The 21,824-nt window shown below is 28.8% G+C and overlaps 1 protein-coding gene across 4 annotated transcripts in view; it reads left to right on the plus strand.

Moving 5' to 3' along the window:
* The first annotated feature begins 386 nt into the window (after positions 1-386).
* Positions 387-21,824, plus strand: part of LOC145839598 (E3 ubiquitin-protein ligase UBR5-like) — a 34,574-nt gene continuing 13,136 nt past the window's right edge. For 2 of the 4 annotated variants that reach the window (XM_082947218.1, XM_082947222.1), the window contains exons 1-30: positions 387-501; positions 807-1,048; positions 7,644-7,816; positions 8,269-8,392; positions 8,801-8,948; positions 9,351-9,526; positions 10,122-10,204; positions 10,526-10,681; positions 10,887-11,088; positions 11,318-11,418; positions 12,450-12,609; positions 12,915-12,948; positions 13,375-13,453; positions 13,620-13,784; positions 14,248-14,425; positions 14,626-14,750; positions 15,390-15,544; positions 15,979-16,135; positions 16,392-16,548; positions 17,249-17,318; positions 17,522-17,585; positions 17,670-17,781; positions 18,156-18,321; positions 18,587-18,696; positions 19,088-19,221; positions 19,448-19,539; positions 19,942-20,113; positions 20,397-20,566; positions 20,736-20,884; positions 21,144-21,394. In XM_082947218.1, the coding sequence (XP_082803344.1) occupies positions 410-501; positions 807-1,048; positions 7,644-7,816; positions 8,269-8,392; positions 8,801-8,948; positions 9,351-9,526; positions 10,122-10,204; positions 10,526-10,681; positions 10,887-11,088; positions 11,318-11,418; positions 12,450-12,609; positions 12,915-12,948; positions 13,375-13,453; positions 13,620-13,784; positions 14,248-14,425; positions 14,626-14,750; positions 15,390-15,544; positions 15,979-16,135; positions 16,392-16,548; positions 17,249-17,318; positions 17,522-17,585; positions 17,670-17,781; positions 18,156-18,321; positions 18,587-18,696; positions 19,088-19,221; positions 19,448-19,539; positions 19,942-20,113; positions 20,397-20,566; positions 20,736-20,884; positions 21,144-21,394 (4,197 nt within the window). In that variant the 5' untranslated portion in view covers positions 387-409. The remainder of the gene's footprint in view (positions 502-806; positions 1,049-7,643; positions 7,817-8,268; positions 8,393-8,800; positions 8,949-9,350; positions 9,527-10,121; positions 10,205-10,525; positions 10,682-10,886; positions 11,089-11,317; positions 11,419-12,449; positions 12,610-12,914; positions 12,949-13,374; positions 13,454-13,619; positions 13,785-14,247; positions 14,426-14,625; positions 14,751-15,389; positions 15,545-15,978; positions 16,136-16,391; positions 16,549-17,248; positions 17,319-17,521; positions 17,586-17,669; positions 17,782-18,155; positions 18,322-18,586; positions 18,697-19,087; positions 19,222-19,447; positions 19,540-19,941; positions 20,114-20,396; positions 20,567-20,735; positions 20,885-21,143; positions 21,395-21,824) is intronic. The other 2 variants (XM_082947220.1, XM_082947219.1) reach the window with 2 other exon arrangements.

Genomic DNA, 21,824 nt, shown 5'->3' on the forward strand with positions numbered 1-21,824 from the left:
ATTCAATATACATACAATTGTTGTGTTAGTATTTTTTTTGGCTTTAGCTGAAAAAGAATTTATTTTCTTTTTATCATTTTTAAGTTCTTAAAAATATTAGTTAGAAATCTTTAATGATGATAATGAAATTTAGTTTAAGACTTAATATTTTAAAAAAATGATACTTTGTTCTTCAAAAGTGCTATTAATTACTAAATCACTATTTACTATTTATAATTTACTATTTACTTGATAGAGTTCCTAAAATATTTCTGAATTATTTACTTAAGAATCTTAAGCAAACTAACAACACTAATATTAAAAAAAAAAGATTAATTTATTAAAATTGAATTTTGAAACTATTATGAATAATTAAAGAATTATTTTATAAAATTTATGTATTTTCTAGAATTTTAAGTTTTAAAGTATTATGGACACAACTAAGTGTATAGTAAAGTGTATACCGGTAAAGTTGAATAAAAATGAAATTGAGCAAGATGATTTGGACACTTTTGTTGAGCAGTAAGTTTAATTTGTGCTTAAAAATGCTTCAACGGCTTCTAATCTTGAATTATTACAATTCTTTTATTATACAAGTTAATTATAATTTAATGTAAAAAAGATAATATTCAGAACACAAATTTATTAGGTTATATAAAGTAGAATTTAATTTAAGTGATACAGTTTTTTTGAGTATTAATTGTTTTCAATTTATTAAATTGTTTACCTTGGTTAAAACTTAAGTGGTAATAAAGTAAAGTTTTCATGATATGCAAGGTATTACTAAAAACAATTTTAATTTTTTAATTACTTAACTTCACTTACAGATTGTCAGAAGTTGAAAAAAAGTTGTACACTGGAGTCACTGGCCCAACAGACAACACAATCAACATATTAAAGCAACTTGAAGGACTCAACATAAAGCAGGTTAAGATGGGGCCTGACTACATGGCCTTTTTGGTAGATGATGGCTATGTGTGCAGAGTGGTGTTTCAAACAGAGAAATGCTTTTTGAAAAAAGCTGCTCCTATTGATCCTCCTGATAGCAAAAAGGATATGTTTTGTCCAGGTAAAGTTTGTTTGTTCATCTTGCAAATTAAAGGTATAGGGGGTCTTCTGTTTCTATTTCAAATTTATTTTATTTCATAACACTTTGATAGATACCCTTTTTTGTATTCCTTTAATTTTTTTTCAATTGTTTAGGTTTTTGTTTTAAGTAAATCCATATAATTGAAAATTATAAAATAAATAAATATAAAATTAAAAAAAGAAAGACTCGTCATTGAAACAATTTTTTTTCTAAAACTTTAGAAAATACTCTAAAACAATTTGGCTTTAATTAATAATTTTTTAAATTTATTATATTTGTTTTCAACAAACAGAAAATATTAATTTAAAGTAAAATTTTCCAATTGATAAGAACTGTTTAAAAGAAGTTGTCTTACAACAATATAACTTGTATCAACGCTTCTGTAAATTAAAATTACCTAGTTTCACTGTCACTGATTACTAAATGATAACTTAATGTAAAGTATGAAATTTTTTTTATTGGAACACAGTTTTTTATTTTTTTTTTGTTACAGAAGTCTTAAATAATTTTCTACTATGTATAATTAAATAATACAGGTGCTTACTAATAAACCAATTAATTTAAAGGGCATAGGGGGGAATGAACACTTTTTCACATTTTGATCTTATTTTATATATTTTTACTAAGCTACAAGATGCTTTTTACAGATTTAAAAAATTCAAAATAATTTTTATAGCCGGTCAAAGTCGGAGGCAACAATAGGTTCCTTTTAGGAGGCACATACTAAAACAGCAAATAACTAGAAATAACTATAAATATATCTTTTCCTATGTTTTTTGAGATAACTTTTACAAAAATTAACTTTGGCTTTTATATGAAAGCTTTAAATACAAACTACAAGCCAGTTTTTATAGAATTCAAAAATATCATTTAACTTTTGAGATATTTTGTATACAATTTTTCCGATATAAATGCATGGACTGCAAATTTTTAGGTGTTAATTTTATTGGAAATTTTAAAATTAATTAACAATCTATCTCCTCCTTCATTTTTCAAGCATTTTTCTTTAAATTTTCTAGAAAAATGTTCCTTATATTAAAAGAAAAAAAAATGCTACTTATAATTTTTAAAATTAAAAAAATTAAAATCTTATTTAAAAAAAAACAAAATAAAAATGTTTTTTTTTTCCCAAAAAAGAATATATTTACAATTTTTTTTAATTCCAAAGTAACGCTCTTTTTTGTAATTGTATAAAGATTAGACTGTGAAAGTTTGAAAAAGATTGCTTGAAAAATGTAGGAAGAGAAAGATTTTAAATAAAATATTATTTTTTTGCTGTTTTAGTTTTCCCTTCCCATAGGGAACCTATTATGCCGCCCGACTTTGACTAGTCATATCTCAAAAAATAATTTGAAACTATATAAACAATAAAAAGCATCTTGAAGTTTAGAAAAAATTCTCTAAAATAAGATCAACTTGTAAAAAACATGGCCTACTTCCCCTATGGCCTTACTTGCAAATAAAGACTATTGGGAATTAAAAAAAACTCTCCCCTATACCTTTAATATTAGTACTACATTTATAATCTAAAAGTAGTTCAATTTAGAAATAGTTTCATTTTAGGATTATATTTTTTAAGTTTAGAATTAAATATGTCATTATTTTTGTGTTATGGTCAAACTAAAACTTCTAATTTGAAATTAAACAACTAAAGCCATAAATGTTTATAACAAAGTATAGTTTGATAGTTAGTAAATTTAGTTAAACTAAGTAAAACTACACAACTTGGAAAACGTTTAGGACTTTTTAAACATGTTGAAAAATTTTCTGATGCTTTATTTAAATGTTTTTCTTCTTTAATAAAACTTTCTTTTGTAATTTCTTGAAGTTGACATTAATACTGCTCCTCAAAATAAACTGTGTGATCCAAAAAAAGGAAAACCCTCGGAAAGTTCATACAAGTCAGGAAAAGTGATCAAAATGAAAGCAATAAAAAATGGTAAAGATGGTTATTCTAACTTTATAAAAGAATATATGAAAGGTTATTAATTCAAAACGCTAAGTTTTTAATAAATAAAGTAGTTAAATTTTTTTATCAATACTGATTTTACTAAAACATTTTGATAAACTGTTTTTCTATCCAAAAACATTAAAAGTTAAATAAAAATGTGTTTTTTAATGTTCTTCAAATTAATTTTCAATTTCACCATTATCTTTTAAGTTTTGACTTCAAATCTAGCTAAAAATTTTTTTTCTTTGTAATGTTAAAATTTTTGGTGCTTAAAGTTGTATTTATTTGTTGTCATTAGTACAAACTTGATTGAAGTTGAGAAAACAATAAGCTCATTATAAAAATTGCCTTCTTCAGACTGGTTTGGAAGTCAGTCATAAAACTTGTACTATATATTACTTACTAATACAAGAGTTATAGAGTGTTTTTATTAATTTTTTATTTTTTAATAGTGCTGAAGTTAGAGTGAGTTTTCAAGTTTACTCTTAACACAAATTTACTTTGTAATAAAATTGTTGATTTTTCTATTCTTGAGATTTTACACAAATTAAAAAAAAAATTAAGCAAGTGACAAAGTTTATAAAAGGAAATTGTGCAAAACTTGTAGAAATAATTTTGAAGTAAACTTTGTAATGATGTTGACTTCCAGTTTACGCAGTGGTTACAGAAAATCTAGTTGAAATACATTTTTATCATATCAAAGTACACTCTTTACAAGTCAACTTTATGAAAGTATGAAAGTATGAAGTATGAAAGTATTACTCCCCGTTTTTATAATGTTTTGAAATTCAATTCGAATTTTTGAAGAAAGTTCTGTTGAAAAACCTACAGATTAAAAATCATTTATCATCAATTATTTTGGAAGTTTTAAAGTTCACTAAATTTCTGTCAAGTTTTTTTTGATAAAGAGTTTTCAAGTATTAAAAAGTTCTCTTTCAATAACTTTAAAACGTCAAATTAAAAAGAATTACAAGTATCCAACAGTCTTTAAAAATCCAAATATTTAGAAACATATTATTTTTCTCACTAACAAAAATTTCTACATGTAACTAAAAAAAGCGTAAAGAAAAAGTTGTGATAAATTGAAAAAGATTAGTTAAACACTGTAGGATATCTATTTTCTAGTGAAATAGTTATAGTTTTAACCTTCCATACATAACCTATTGAACTCACCAACATAGATCCTTGTGTATCAAAAAATACTTTGATGTTTTTCTAGGCTGTAAAGGATAGGCTGATACTAATATGGACCAACTTATAAAAAATTCATAACTTAAGAAACTATCGATAAACAATGTTTTACAGGGTTGCCACACGGTCAGGAAAAGTCAGGAAATCTGGAAAAGTCAGGAAAAACTAAAAAAAATGACAAAATTTAAAAAAAAATAAAGATTTTTGAAAAAAAAGTCAGGAATAGTCACAAATTTAACAAAGTAAAAAAAAAAACAGATTTTGTCGAATTAATTTACAAAATACCTTTTTTTTTCCAAAGCCTTCAAATATTACAAAATGAATTAAAAATTCTATATAGCCAGACTAAAATTGCAAAATTTTCCTATAAATTTACAAAATTATTTAATTTCCAATGCCTTCGTCTGGTATAAATTAATAAAATATCCTTTGTTAAACTGCAAATTTTTCTATTGACATATTGAACAACTACCCTACTTGAACAAGCAGTTTTTTTATGCCCTTTAGAGTATTGATGATCTGTGGTAAGAACACTTCCATAGTGAAACTGTGGTATATACACAATGTTTTTCTTGCATTCCTTTAGTTATGTGATATCTCTTATACAGCCTTTTGTGACATTGTACAAGAGTACCAAACCTGTTGTTGCCTTTATGCATGAGAACATTTCGTGCTTGGTAATTAAACTGTTGTGCATCATTATGATGGACGTGATAATTACGAACCTGAGCTTAACCAGTTATTCAAGGTTGAACTAAATGATAAAGTTTCCCTAAAACCTACCCTTAAGCTTGGTTGTGCTGCAACTAATTAGCTTGCAAATTTGAAGAACAAAGACCTAGTTGAGGAACGAAAGGTCTTAAGTTTCAACAAAAAATGTAGACTATTTGTAATAAAAGTTGTTGAAAGTCTCTGGAACAGAATGGCTATAGGAAGTATATTTGTAAAAAATATGTCATGCCTAAATCTGCATAGCCTTGAAAAATTAGGAAAACAATTGTTAATAAGCGTTATGCCATCATTGTGCATTCCTTGACATAGTAAAAAATGTGCTCTAACTCTGAAGGTGATACTAGCATTGAACAAATTAAAGCTTTGGTAAATTGTCCAACAAATGCCTTAAAGTTCAAGAGCTTCAAGCAAAGAAAGATTGTTTGGACCAGTTCTATTTTGAAACATTAAAATTGCCTGCCAGATTTTCTTTCGGAAAGTTGTTGCAACCATTATTTGTGTTGCACAATGACCAGGCTGAGGTCGAACTAGATTAAGTATTAACAAAGCTCTGCTTGAAAACAGTACGAAATGAGAAACTATTACATCCAGAAGAAGAGTTAAACATTATATGTATGCATACAAACTAGAACTGTATCAAGTTAGAAAATACAAATATTTTGCTGATAGAGCTATTTATTGCAAATACATCAATTATGCACAAATGGTTCAAGTGATGTAATGGAAGTTAGATGATTGAATTCATCTAAACAAAAAACTGTTGTTTTACCCTGTATAAAAATAAGATTGGAAGATTTATATAGTTTCAAAAGTTTGATTATGTATTTTAGAATAAGTTCAACTTAAGAGTTAAGATTTAGAAAAGTCAGGAAAAAGTCAGAAAATTTTTCTCAGCATGATCTGTGGCAACCATGCTTTTAGCTCTCACGTTAGTTTTAAAATTTGAGTTTTGACATTTAAGCTTTTCTAAAAGAGTTATTATCTTTTCAACAAGTCAAGCATTAATAAAAATTGTATTTGAAACACTTTTTTTTTAAATTGATTTTATATGTTGGGTTTAATTGACATTGATACTACGAACATTGATTATCATCAAAAATATAAACAATACTTCATTTTATAGCTTATTTAGAGTGGCCATGAAAATGATAATTCTGTTATTTAACACATGATGAGTTGAAAATTTCATCAGCGTAGTGTGTCGCTATTTATAAATAGCTTCAATTTTTAAGTATGAAAAAAACTAATAACGATTTAATAATTGCAAAAAATAAAATATACATTTTTGAAGAGTGTAGATACTTAACAAATCAAAATATTTATAAATCACATAGTACCGTTTTGTATGTTTTAATTCAAGTTATAAGATTTATGTTTCTCCTTTGCACTTGAGATATCAAGTCGTTTTTCTGCCACTATCATAAATGATTACTGTTGTTTTGCCAGGGATTTTTAAAGTTGTAACACTAGTTTTATAATTTTAAAGTTTTAAAAACTAAGCTAGGTTTTTTTTCACATATGCATAAGAAACACAAGTAATTTAGTTGTGCTTTTTCAATAATCTGTCAAAAAAAAAGTTTTTAAGGCAAATTTGTGTTATATGTTCAAATTGTTGAATACTGGATAAAACAGTAATAAATTATTCATAATGATTAAATGAATGAATGTTCAAATATAGGTGAAAAGAACATTTAAAAAAGAAAAAAAAAAGTTTACAGGCTTAGGTTAATCATCAAAATTTTACTATGTTTTTAGGCAACTCAGTTTAAAGTTTAAACTTTTAAATTTATAAAACCTAATTTGTTTTATTTTTAAATTGTTCTTCTATACATAATAGTTTAGGGAAATATGCACAAAGACATTTTTGCACAAAGATTTTTGCATGATAGTAAAAAAAAAACAACAAAAGAAAAAGTAGATAAGTTAATAAAAAATACAAAAACAAAGAAAAAATAAGTTAACAACCGAGGGTAAGGATTAGGGGTAACAATGATAGAAAATAATAAAATATACAACAAAAAAAAAAAAAAATAAATAAATAAAACAAAGAATAAAAAAAGTTGCTAACTGAGGATAAGGGTTGGGGTAACAGTGATAGTAAGAATAAAACAAATTAAAATTAATATAAAAATAAACCAAATTAATTTTCATTTTCTAAAAATATCTAAGTGCAAAAATGTCCCTTCGTGCAAGTTTGACTTCGTGCATATTTGACACCTACCCAATAGTATAAGTATCTTTCTTGAAAACTGTAAACACTATATAAGATAATGGTTAGTATATTTGTCGTATTGAAGTTTCCTATAAATATTTAAGTATAAAATTTTTCAAAGATATCTTATTGTTGCTCACGATTTAAGCCAATTCTAGTTATTTGAATAAACTCGTACATGGCTTCAATGAAACAATTTAAAACAACCGAATTGTCATTTTGAAAACCAGGTAGAATAATATGTTTACTTTGTGAAAAAAAGAGTTTAGCAGACATTAACTTAATTCGTCATATCAACCAAAAAAAATGCAAAGTAAAAAACGAGCGTGATAAAATCATCGGAAGTTAATGTTTATTTTACCCAAGTAACCTCCCAAACAGAGTGAAAATAATCATTAATCTAAAAGTGATGTGCAATAAACAAAACGTTACTCGTTGTAATAAATGAAAAGTTATTGTTAACTTTACCCAAGCAACCCTTTAAACAGTAGACGAGCGGATCAGGAACAAGCTGACGGGTCAGAAGCTGAAGATGTCTTCGTCGTCGGCGGCGGCTCAGATGAGGCTGATAAGAGCGGCCAGCTCGAGAGCGATCAGGATCGGCGGAAGCTCCAGGCCTTCGAACGCGCCCGTGCCCGAAGAACTCATCGAACAAGCTCAGGTGCTTTGATTTTAAAATGAAATTTTTAATAAACGTTGTCTAAATACAATATTTAAAAATAATATTAAATAAGTTGTAAGTTTGCTGACAAAAGCTCTTCAAACAGTTGTACGAAACTAAAGTTTTAATATTGGTTTTAAATGAGTCATAAGTTAATTCAATCTGTGCTGAGGTTATCTAACTTATCGTGTGAGAAAAGCCAACTAAGTTTAAACATCTTCCTTGCGGATTATTAGTTTAGCAACTTAAAGTAAATTATGTGTTTGTATTAAAATAAATTACACATTTTTAATTTTTCTCTTAAAGTAAGCTACTAACTAATGGCCTCAGTAAATAAAGATTTAATACTAACAACTTTGTACAGTTTTTAACTGTTAAATGAACAACTAGTAAATTCAGTTAACTTGACAGCAAACCAAACTAACTGCAATTTTTAAAACTACGAATTTCAGGCGATCCTAGCGGGCAAGCCGAGGCCTCAGATAATCAGGGAGCTGCAGAGGTGCGGCAACGACGTCAACATGGCGGTGAACAATTTGCTCGGAAGGGACGATGACGAAGACGACAACGAGGAAGGTACAAAGTTGAAAACTTTATTTTAAATTAGTGAGTATTGCTACGAAATATGCAATAGTGCAACTAAATTTGTAAGTAGTAATTGTATAAGTTTAAGTATAAAGGACAAAAACAAATTAGTCTGGCTTTTATTTGTCACCAAACATTTTTATTCACAAAACTAGCTTGACCCACAACTATAAAGTACTTTGTAAAATTATAAAATATCGTATAAAAGAGGTTGTTTTATTACAACTAAGTTAATTTGCAAGAAGTGAATGTATGAATTTCATGGTATATGAAACAAGTTTAAATCATTTAAGAAAAAAAAAACTTACTAAAGTTGTTTTGTTATTTTTATAATAGATAACAAAGTTTACAAGGGCTTACAAAGTAAAACAGATATGTTATATTTCTCTTATGAAACAGAGCACATTGTCCACTGCGACGACCTGATGAGCTTCTTGGACGCAGGCGCGTTCGTCTCCAGCGGCGAAGGATCGTCGAGGGTGATCACGATTGACGCGGGAAGCGACATCCCCGACAACCTCCTCCTTTCGCCAACCAACCTTTTGAGGTGTGTTGGTTGTAAAATCTGTATTGAAAAATTTCTTGTGGAATTTCCAGTTTAAACTTGAGAGAATTTCAATAAATTTATAATTTACATTTCTGTTTCTTAAATCATGTTGATTTAAAGTATTAGATTTGTATTAATAATATTGATAGGTTGTTATTAGTGAATACTTGTACAACAGTTTTTTGTTTACTTAAATTAAATAAGCAGAATAGTAAAAGTATTCTATTTTTGAATAAGATATACAATTTGAAAATCCGCTCTGCGGTGAAACTTATTAATTGTTTTTTTTTTCAAAAGTAATAAATTATGAAAAGTAACAGTTACATATTGTTGTAAAGTTTCCAAAGAAACAAATGTAAATGTATCCTCAGCAAAAATGTAAATTCTCCAAATCATTTTCAGCCGAAGCGTGCACAGGAGAAAGGCTCCGGTGGCGGGAATTCCGACCTCTAGTGACCGGAGCAGCCAGTCTTCAGCCGGCAAAAGGGACTCGGTCGAGCAGAGGCTGTCCGATTTGTCTTCGAGAACTCCGAAAGATAATTACGAGTCTTCCGGCAAGAAGAAAGCGGATCTTAAAGGTATTAAGAGTTAGAACAGCGTTTACTGTATAATGAATTAAGATAGAATATAGTGTAAAGACTAGTTGGAGGATGATTAAAATCGTTATAGAAGCACGTGAATTTTTAAAAATGTGTTAGTATATCAGCACCTTTTATTGTAGACGATTTCATTTACTTTAAAAACTGAAATAATTTAACTCCGTATAAATTATGCAATTTTTCTTTTGTTTCTCCAAAAAGATAAAAGAAAGAAATCAGGTAATTTAAAGCGGCGAAAAACCAAACGTTCATTTAAAACAATAAACGTTGAATTTAATAATATACCAGTTGATGCTAAAAAACCGGTTGAAGCAGGTATTTCGAGAAAATTTTAAATTTTTTGCATACTAAGTTAAAAATACTTATCATAAATTTGTCATATAACTATCACGTATAAGCTTATTTTAATTAGATTATTTTATTACTACTAACACGGGTAGTAGTCCTAACAACATAGTGACTTAGTGTATACAAGCCTTTACTCATATGAATCGTTATGTCTTCTTTTCTTTATAACTTTTATTGCAATTTCCAAATAAGATAGCTTTTCTAATTTTCTCAACTACTTTTAAAGAAACTGAGTCCTCTTTGGAGACAAGTTTTCACAACAACCTTCAATGGTGGATGGACTCTGATGGTAACAGAATTAAATTTAAAGTTTGTATTTTTTTTTATTGTAGTAGTTTAAACTTAATAAAAAAAACTGTTACTAATGTTTAATTAATATAACTTGTAGCTAAAGATGTTGGAACAATAGTTCAATGTTATCAAAATTTTTATAAACATTTAATACACTATTTATTTTTTACAAGTGTATTTACAAAAGTATACACAGTTAAAACTAAAAAAAATTGCACCAATTAAATTTTCATTCAGTTGTTTTGAAACGATTTAAAATGTAAGTTTTATAAGGTTAAATGTAGCTTAAATAAAAATATCACTCGCATAAATAAAATAAAATTCAAAAATTTTCACCAGAAAATAGCGTCGATGTACAGCGAGTTGGTGGGAGTAAAGCTCGGGTGCGGAAGCTTGTGCCAGTGGAAATGGAGCGAGGTGGAGCCTTACAGGGACGAAAACAACAAAAATATTTTCCATCCTCTCGCAAAAACTCTCCGGCTGGTTGGAAAACATGTGAGTTGTAGTTGAATAGGCAAACTTTAATATGCTTTTTTTTCTTTTTTTATTAAGTATAGTTTTAAAGTTTTTAAATTTAAAATACTGTCTATTTTAGGGTTTCACTTGTTGCAAAACACTTTAGTTCAACTTAAACCATAACTCCTTTGAAAATTAAAATTCTAAGAAGTCTGAGTAAAAATAATAACAAACAATCCATCAGATATGCATGGTTGATGCTAGCAGCGTCAGGGCGTCGGTTGTCACCAGCGACGGTTGCCTGGCAACGTGGGTCGACGAGAGCATCAGCCCCCACTGCAGCGAAGTTCTCAACGTTCCGGCCACCTGCTACGATTCCATGAGACACGAGTCGATTGTGAAGCTCAGCGTTTGTTCCATTTTCTCCGCTGTTCTCTGCAAATCAAGTTGGTTTCGTTTGAAAATAATATAAAAATATAAGGCAAAAAGAATTTAACGTAGTTTTTGAGTTTCGTTTGGAATAAATTTTCAAGATAAATAGACTATTAAAACAAAACCTTTGAATTTAACTTGTTTGAAAAAGTTATCTATTTGGTCAAGCAATGCAAATAGAATATTACATATATTTTTTAACCATTTTTATGAATTTAAACTTATAAGATGTTTTTTCCACAGACGTAATTTATTGGTGGGGAATTTTTCCGAACCACCAGAGGAATAAAGCTATGCAGAATAGTTCAAGGCATATGGACTCCAATAAAAACTCGTCACTTTCTGTGAGTTTTTTTATTTAGTATACGATTTCTAGAAATACATATAAAAAGGTAAATATTCTGTAGAAAAAAATTGCTTTAATATGTGCGATTAACTATTTTATTGTTTTAAAATTATAAATATAATTATTATAATCATATTTTAAACTATGAAATATTGTTCAAAACTCTTGAAGTTTTTAAATGGTTTAGACTTGTATAAAAAAAAGTATTTGATATGTATGTTTGTTTAAAAGCCTGAATTAAGCTAATTAGATTTAGTTATCTTCATTTGTAGTTTTTATCTAACTTAGATATAAATAAATTACTATTTACATTTGAATAAACTATACCAAATTTACTAACTCAGTTATAAGAATACTAATTACAGGGTTGCCACTTTACCTGGAAACCTTGAAAAACCTGGCAATTGACAGTTTAGGCAAAAAAAAAAACCTGGAGTTTAAGAAAGTTTGAAAAAAACCTGGAATTTTCACAATTTTCACATGTTCAGTAGTAAAATTTTGATTTGATTAACATCAATTATATAAAAGAAAAAAATTGTCATCATGAATTTTTTTTTTATTAAAAAACATATTTAAAGTAGCTTTACAATATCTTTTCAATGTTTTCTTTTACTATTTAACACAGTTTCTTACCTTCAACTTAACTCTAAACTATAAATAGACCCAAAAATGTGTACTTTTAAAAACCTGGAAAAAAAATTGAAAAAACGATTGGCAACACTGTAGTTAGTAATTGGTGGACAAAAAAAGTTGAAATTTAAACGTTTTAAGTTTAACAATTTAGAAATCTGTGTCCAACATTCAGTTTTCTGCAATAAGTTGACAGTAAGTAACTTTTGACACACTTAAATTAAGTTATTTATAACCTAGTTGTAAAACAAAATATTTTCTCAAGGACACACACATATTGAATATTGATAGGACGCATGTGCAGTAGACTAGTAGCATTCTAAATGCACAACTACTGTGCCATCTCGCTTTTCTTCGTAATAGTTTTACAAACCTGTAAATATTCAACAATATTTTAAGGTGGGAGACGTCTGCTATGTGAAGAGCAAGTGCCTGTTCAAGAAGGGAGCCATAGCGTTGAACTTGAACGACAAGGTTGGGCCCATGGTCGGCAGGCTCTGTGAGGATGTTGAGGAAAAAGATAACAAAGAAGCGTTCAGCTTTGAAATTTACAGTCCAGGTTGGAAACATGATTTGTATGTTTATGTGTTGTAGGTGATTTCATACAATTTAGTATAAACAGTTCAATATTTTATGAGACCCTACTATATACAAGTTTAATTAGAATAGTTAAAATTTAGGAAATTATTTATAAAACATTAAACGATGTTTACTAATCAGTTTTTTATGTTTTATCAACAATTGTATTTAGCAGTACCATAATTTAAATTTAACAAAAAATATTCAGCTCAATTTTTAATAAGAATAAGTTTTTACACTAAGTAGTGTTGTGTATAATATTTCAAATAAATAAAAACAATTTAGGTATGTCATCAACTTCAGAAGGCACGTGGTCAACGTAAGTTACATTTTTATAAAAGTTTTTTTAATAACTTGTTCAACTTGTTTATTGTTTAAATTTTATTGATTTACTAAATTTACTTATAAAATAAAACTTTTACTTAACTTTTGTTTGTTGGTTTGATTAGTTATAACTTTTTTATACTCTATGAAAAATTAAATTTTCAATCAAATTACAGATTATTTATTATAGTTTTACTAAACCAACACTTGACTCGAAAATTCCTTTCGTAGCTTGAACTTGACTGTAAGATCCACAAAATTATCACCAGACAAAAATAAAGCAATTTTTTTTACAAATCTAAACAAATCAAAATAAATGTAAAAATGAATTAATTACATTTTGGTGCAAAATGACTGATAAATTTGTTCAATAGAGTTATTAAAAAGACATCCAAAAAGAGGAGTTTATGTTTTAATTTAGGGTCAGTGAAAAGTGGAATTTGGACCAATGCGACTTCATTAAACATAACAACACTCCAACCCTTGGTACAGTAAAAATGGTTCGTTTAAATCTATTTCTATTCATTTAAATTTATAAACTCTTGTCAGGCTATCACGTTAAAAAATCTTGCAGTCCCATGTTTACATTTAGCTGTGAAAAGTTTAGCTTTATTGAATTGCTATTAACTTCAAGTCGCACCACTTAGAAAACTACTTTAATTTCAGGTTGACAAGAGCCACAACATGGTGTTGGTTGATTTTTCAAGTGAGCATGACGCGAGCGACCCGTTCAAGAACCTGAAGATGATGCCTGAGCACGAAGTGTTCAAGCACGTTAACAGTTGCAACCACGGCGCAGAACACATCAAGCACGAACCTGAGCGCGTCAAGGTATTTGTTAGATAAGTTGAAGGGTTTTTGTATAGGTTTTTTTACACGTGGATACTAGTTAAACACATTTTGTGTCTAAATTGAAGCAACATGTATATATATTTTTTACATAAAAATTAAGTGTAAACTTCATAAAAGTAACAGCTTTTTCAACATATTTTTTTCAATATTGAAAACTGCTGCGCATAGGTCAGTGCTTCTGAACCTTTTTCTAGTGACGGAACCCTTTTCCAAAGTTCAAATTTTCTGCGGAACCCCTAATTTTAATTTAACATAAAATTTCTAATTATTTAAATGTTCTTTTTTAAATTTCGAAAGGCTTTGCGGAACCCCTGAGAGGCGTCGCGGAACCCCATTTCAGAAGCACTGGCATAGGTAATGCCAAAATTTAATACTTTGAGACTGAACATTTTCTATATTTTTTTTGCATTTTGTAAATTGATTATAATATTATTAATTGCAGCTGTCGCCTAGCACAAACTTTTTAGCGTTAGACGCTAACGATTCAGATGGAATTAACTCGATAGTCGATATCATGGTGAAAAACAAAATCAAGCTGGGAACCAAAAACTTGGATTTTTCCAACAGCAAAAACAGTGTGTTCCGGCAATTTCCAAAGTGTTTCAAACAACTCTATGCCCGTAAGTTTGAACTAAAGTGATATAAAACATATGTTTTGCTTATATGACAAAGTTTTTTTGAAGTGTTGTAACTAGCTTCAACTTATTGCTTAAATTGTTGTTGTATTTAAGAAAATTTATTAGATAGAGGAATTAGTTTATGTTTGACCTTTTGTAAATACTTGTATATAAAAGTATGTGAATACTTTAAATACATTCAGCAATGGAGGCGGCGCCGGAGCTGGCAATCAACGACGGAGACGTGAGGAGTTACCCGTTTGAACATCAGGTCATCACCAGGAGCTTGATACCCGTCGCCGGACCCTGCTTCGTACAAAATAAACTGGTTGGTTTCTTATAAACTTAATGCAGTTTAATTTTTCTTTGGATAACCTAATTGGTTATTAGTGTGTAATGATTATTATACTAAAACTAGATTATAGTAGAGTTAGACTATAAAATACTCAAATAGTCTCAGTTTACCAAACAAAGCTAACAATAATCAATTAAAAATAATCAGACAATGAAAACACACGTGTGTAAATAAAATACTCAATGGAACAATTTTTTTTGTATAAGTATTGAAAACCTTGTTTTTTTTTTAAAGAGTAAGTTTCTGTAAGCTTTTGATTTAAATTACAAAAGTTAATGCTTAAATTTGAAAATATCCAAACATTTTTGTAATTTCAAACGTAGTATATATAAATATAAACTAGAAAAATACTGATTTTCTAGTTATATAAAAGCTTTATAAAACTGTATTTTGAACAAAATTAAATTTTCATCATTATAGTATACAAAAATCAAAGGTTTTAAGGTAATTTTTTTTATTTAATTACTTCTAAATGAATAAAAAATATATAGACACAGAAATATTTGTAACTTATCATTTTTATTCATAAATTATTTATTTTTAGATAAACTAAAAAAAAGGATGAAGTTCAATTTTTTTTTTCATAATGATTAATAAGGTATATGTTTTCAGATTCCATCAAACATTGCCATAGATGCGAACGGTTTGTTGTATTCTGTGCAAGATGACGATAAATCAGGGGTGAAAGAAAGCAAGTATTTCGATTTACCTCCCGTCATTGCATTCAACATGCAAGTACAAAACGGTTACATCAATTCCAATTCCAAGTTAGTTTTTTATAACAGTTTTTACTTTTTTATTATTTTCTTTCTGATAATATTCTTTATTCTTTGATATGTGATACTTTTGTTAGTACATATTAAATTAAAATTAATCGTTTAACAAAATATTAAATAAAAATTGACAAAATAATTTATTTACATTAAAAAAAAAAAAAAATTTTGTAAAGTCTTAAAGAGTCTAAAAAAATAATTAAAGAGTTTATGAAACTACTAAGTAGTTTATAAATACGAAGACTAATTGTTCAATTTAATAAACTAAATGTTTAATAATATACAAAATTCATTGAAAAATAAATTAAACATTTTTAGTATGTCGTATTAAAAATAACTCATATAATATTGTTTATTTTAATATAATTTTTAACGATTTCTCTGTTTACAATTATATTTAATAGATCAATTTACCATTTTAACTACAGAAAGATGCTGATGGGAGTGTTTGTGTTCAAGCATCAGTACATGATGCCGCTCATAATGAAGAAAGACATCGAAAGTGTGGAGCTGATGCTGCAAAACTTCGACAGGGACTACGATGCCAACGACCGGAGCAGCGAAATTTGCGAGGATCTCATATTGGTTAGAATGTTCAATGAATGTATTTACATATATAAAAAAATAGTTTTATTTATTTTTATTTTTACGTTCATTTTCTAAATTATTTATGCTGAGTATATTATTAATAACAATTTCTTTGTAATGAATGTAAAAAAAACTTAAATTTTTATCATTAAAAACTAAAACCAGTAAATTAACTCTGCTTTTTCATATTACATTTAAAAACCCCCAACTAAGAACTTGAATATTTTTGAAGTACTATCAAATGTTTGAACAGACGATCACGCGCGAGAAGATGGGCGGGAACAGGAACATCTTGCACATGTGCGCGAGCGTCAGCACGCCCCACACCAACAAGGAGTGCAGGAAGGACGAGCTCGACCGGTTCCACGAGCACTCCAAGAAGAAGGGCGACAAGAGGAAGAACCTTGACGGTTGGTTTTGTACTTTGTAGCTTTATCTGTAAATGTTAAAGTTGTTTAAAGACAGGCTGTTTACGATTAAGCACATTTCTTAATAATTCGATTTAAAGTTTAAAACTTCAGCTGTCTCCTGTTAAGTATATTTTTTGCTTCAAATAATCTGGCTGTGTAAACAGAAAAAAGACAAAATGAACCGTCCAATTATTTACAATTAAAATCAGTTCAGTTTATAGCTGATTATGTACTCATAAAACAATATTTTGAACCATTACTAATGAAATACTTAAGTACATTTATGTGGAGCAGTTGGTATTAATATTGGTTGGTCGTTGACTAGTTGGTATTATAATTTTGCGTTTAAGGGCTTAAAGTTAGAATGAAAAAATGGATAAGCTTCAACGTAAACTTGAGTTGTTTAATTATGTTAAGAATTCTAAAAGTTGTGTTTAAAACAGTGGAAACATGAAATAAATTATTATGCTTATAGTTGAAGTTTTCCTTAAATTTTTTTGATAGATTTTTTATCTGACTACGAAGACTTGAATTTGTATAAATGTTACAACACAAATTTCAGTTAAAAGCAGTATAATATGCAGCTAAAACTTCAGTTGAAGGAGTACAATTTGTTGTGTTTATAAAAGCTCAATAGTTTAAAAATAAGTTTAAATGTGACTTTGTTTACTAGATGTTTTAGTAACAGAGTTATTTTCAGATTTTGAAGAAATATTGAGTAAAAGAAAAAGTGGAGGTGCCTCAACTACTAGTAAAAGATTTCAAGAAAGGTATAACTTTATAATACTTGAATATTCTTATTTTTTATTTATGATTTTATTTAAAAAGCTATTCATTATACAGTATAAAAATAATGATATTTGGATAAATATACTCCACAGATGTAATAAATTTGAAAAGAAGTAATATGTTATTTTAGATAATAAAAGTATAATATAACTATAATTCAAATTTTAAAACTAACAACTTTCAGGGATCTGGATAGAAACCAACAGAGGCAGTCGGTGAATTCCAACAACCCGCCAATTAACCTGATGGTAAGATAATTTAAAGTTCTATATAAGAGAATAAATATCCATTAGATGTCAAACATGAAAATAAAACAACTTATTATTGTTTAGTTTCAACAGAACTTGTTCGAGGGTCGGGACCCGGATTACTCTGGTTTTTTCTCCTCGATGGGAGGATTTCCTGCACCGCCATCTGCCGGAGGAAATAATATCGGTGATAGTGGTCGGTTTCGCATTTTTAAATTAGAATGTTAACTGTAAAGATTTTGTTATGATAAATAAATACACATTATGAATAAAGTGCAGTATGAATACTTTTGTTAAATGATTTCCATGACTAAAGTTAGACTTAAAAGCCTAAAAAGGTTTATTATGATTTGGTAATCCGATTTGAGGTAAAACATAGAGACACAAATAAAGCTTCAAAAAACTAAATTATTATGTCTTCAGTTGAGTCTGTACAACTGGCCAGCCCTGTTTAAACCAAAAATTGTTATAGATTAAAAAAAAAATCTTATTTAATACTGCTATATGTTGAACAAGTAAATTATTAAATTCGTTTGATTAAAGCCATCAAGTTTAAATTTAATTTTACAGACATGAGGCCGAAAAAACGAATTGCGAACAGCAAAAACTACAGCGAAGAAGTCAAGCAGAAGAAAGTGTTGCCGGGCAGTAGGAACGACGCGTTGAAAATATTGAAATCTATTTGCAACTCCACCGCGTTCAAAAAAGATTACATCTTCGCCATGTTGTCGCAGAGGTAGTTTATGTTCCCCATGTATAGTTTCACTGCTGTTTAGTTATGGTTTACGTGTTGTTTGTTTTTAACTGCAAAATTTGAATTATAGAAGTTTTTTTAAGATTATATTTATATTCATTGCGCTGATTAAATATTTTTATAAATACACCGAAAAAATACAGTATTTTGTTCAAGTAGCGACACCTACATTTTCATATGAATATGGAACTTGTTTGTGTTTGTAACAGTGTTATTATATAGACGTTTGTGAAATATTTAACAACAGGGACATCTCGGGATACACACCATTCATGTACGCCTTGTCTCTACACAACTTCCCCGCTGCATCAATACTGCTAGATTGCGCCTTGGATCAAATGAGTCAACTGCCTGAAGGTGTTTTGTTTATTTAAGAAGTTTTAAATTAAACTGTTTTAATATAGGTACATGTTGACTATTATTGCATTAAATGATAGATCAGAATTATTAATTTTGTGTTTTTTGAAAATATTTTGTTTTTAGTAAATATATTTTCATTCTACTCATAAGATTTCATCATGAATAACTATTATAACAAAAAATTAAAGTTAGTTAAACTAGTTAAAAAAAACTTTGTAGCTTATGGTTTTTTTTAACTATTAGTTGTAATCTTTTGTGAGTAGACACTAAGTAAATAAAGGACATAAAAAAATAACAATGTCTAACGAAAGGTGTTATTAAACTTTTGATACATTACAACAAAGTTTGGTAAATGAAAAATAATAACAAGCAAATATGTGTTTCACAGAGGAAGCTTTGAAAGCGTTCAGGTTGATGATTTATCCGGAAGATCACCACAACAAAGACGACAATCCGCTGCACATGCTATGCAGCAATGATGTGTGCAGTTTCACGTGGACCGGCAAAAATCACATCAAACAAGTTATTACTTGTTTGAATAGTTCTTGGAGTAGATTATTATTTAAGACTTTTGTAAAGTTGTAAATTTTAAAACCAAATTTAAATTGAGATGTTGCTGAAAGTTGTTTAAAGTTTTACTCCTTTTGTTGACTCCAAATAAGTATAATATTTTTGTAGGCTGTTGATTTAATGTTTAAGTTTTATTAAATAAAAGTTGTTGAGGGTTTATTTGTTGTTATGCAAACAGGTTATATTCGAGTGCCAAACTTGCGGGCTGACGGAAACGTTGTGTTGCTGCAGTGAATGCGTGAGAGTCTGCCATAAGGGACACGTTGTAACGTTTGTTTGTTTTAAAATTGTTTCATTTGTGAATTTATTTTGTTTTTAAAGTATGATGTTAATTAGTTTAAGCATGTTATAAATAAAGTCTACTAAACTAAACCTTAAACAAAAATTAATGTTTTTTTAAACTTAATTATGTTTAACGAGTCAGATTGTTAGTTTTGTATTTATAAGAGCAAAATAGTAATTAGCTTGGCGTTTAATTATTGTGCTTTTAGATGATAATCATTTAATTTAACCTAAAATTGCTTTAGTTGTCCAGAAAAATATTAATGTTGTTAGAGTAATCTACAGATCATTTTTGATCATTCAAAAGCCAATAAGTTAACTAGAAAATTAAATTTATAAGTTTAGTAAACAAATTTATTATGCATAAAAAACACTCGAAACTTCTTGCAGGCAAAAGAAGAATCCACCGACAGCGTATTGCGATTGTTGGGAGAAATGCTGCTGCAAATCTCTGGTGGCCGGTGACCAGAAGCAGAGAGAAAAGCTATTGGAGTCTCTCATAAAGCACACCAGATTGTACGAGCAAGCGAACGAGAACGGAAACCACATCCTCACTTTCCTTGTTAGTGTGAAAATTTACTTGAATGTTTTTGTTTGTTTTAATGAAATGCTGATGCAAATAACTGTTTAACTGTAGAGATTTAAAAAATATTATCAATAAATGTGTTTTTGAGTTTAGTAACAAAATATTGAAAAGTATTATTTTATTTTTTTTCTATTTGTATAAAACTTTTTTTACTGGTAAAACAAATTATAATATTTTAATAAGAAGTTTGTAAGGTTTGATAACTTGAAGTTATCTGAAATGATTGTATGGAAAATTTATTAATAGTAATTTATAACAGGTCGAAACACTCACCCGCCAAGCTAAGGAGCACGCCCAAATGCCTTTGACTTTCAGCAGCAAGTACAAACTTCAGAGCGAGATGTTACGAAGCAAGCTACCCGATCGAATGTTGGACGATTTCAACGAAATTTCCGAAGGAGAACCCGAACACGACCTTAAACCACCGAGGTAAAATTTTAAATATTATTTTCTTTTCAGTTTGAGCATCTCTAGTTTGAAATATGTATTTTCCACACACAAGAGTAGTTTTAAAATTCTCAAAAATATATGCTTTAAGAATTTTTTGTAAAGATATAAAAATTGTTTGTTTCTTGATAATCATGCTACAATTTTTCAGGTTTTGCGAAACTGCACTGAACAAGCTGCTGAGAAGCAGCCAAGTAGTTTCTTCTCTGTTTGAGTTCAACAAATCGAAATCCGGCAACGAGCCTCACAACTGCTCCAGCTTGGTGCAGGAAGATCTCATTCTGCTGCAAAAACAGTCCGGTTAGTTTGTGATGTAAAAACAAATATTTTTGCTAATTATTTCTAGAATTTATCTTTTCGATTATTAACTGAACTGTCAAAGATTGTATAAAGCAAAACAAAAATATCATATGAAGTTGAAAAGTTAAAACTATCACTGTTGTAACACAGTGAAGCAATTATTTTGTTAACATTTATTACCACCATATTCCCAATTGAAATTTATCGACAACTCGATTTAATTCACGAGTAGATGTACAACTTCAAATACATTCCACAGACGTCTACCACGTCGAAAGGTTCGTGAACAGCCTGATAATGTTCGAGAAGGGGTCCGACTACGTGAACCAGCTGTGCGCGACGCTGGTGAGGATGGTCAACGACAGGAAGGAGGGGGAGGGCGTCGGTTACGCGCGGCAGTTCGTCAGGAGCGCGATCAGGGTGTACGCATCGCTGCAGGGGCAGACGCGACCGGAGAAGTTCAAAGATCCGCTGCAGGGGTGCAAGCAGAGGTGCAGGAATATTTTCATGGTTTGTTAGCGATAAATTTTTTGTAAAAATTAGAGATTTTCTGTTTGTTTATTTAAGGAAAGTAAATAAGTCGTTCAGTAGTTACATTATGTGTTTTTTGGTTAATTTTAAAATACATCAGTATAATTAGCTACTTTCGAAGTTGAATGATTTAGGACAACATATTTAAAAACCATTTTTCGATGGTTAACTTACTATCATTGTCTAACACTGTAAAATTTAAATATATGCCATTTTATTTTTCCGAAGTAAATTTACTACCTACAGAAGTTACTCCGGCAATTCACTACTCTGTAAATAGAAATATAGTGTAAAAATAGTTTTTGTGCAGATTGTTTTATTTTACATTAATGTTCTGTATCACATAAGAAATATTTTCTATTTGATAACCTCTATTTAAATGAAAGTAAAAGTTTTTGTGTGACCTGAA

Source organism: Thalia democratica, chromosome 6 (assembly GCF_965202585.1).
Source record: "Thalia democratica chromosome 6, ktThaDemo2.hap1.1, whole genome shotgun sequence".
In the NCBI taxonomy this organism is placed as follows: Eukaryota; Metazoa; Chordata; class Thaliacea; order Salpida; family Salpidae; genus Thalia; species Thalia democratica.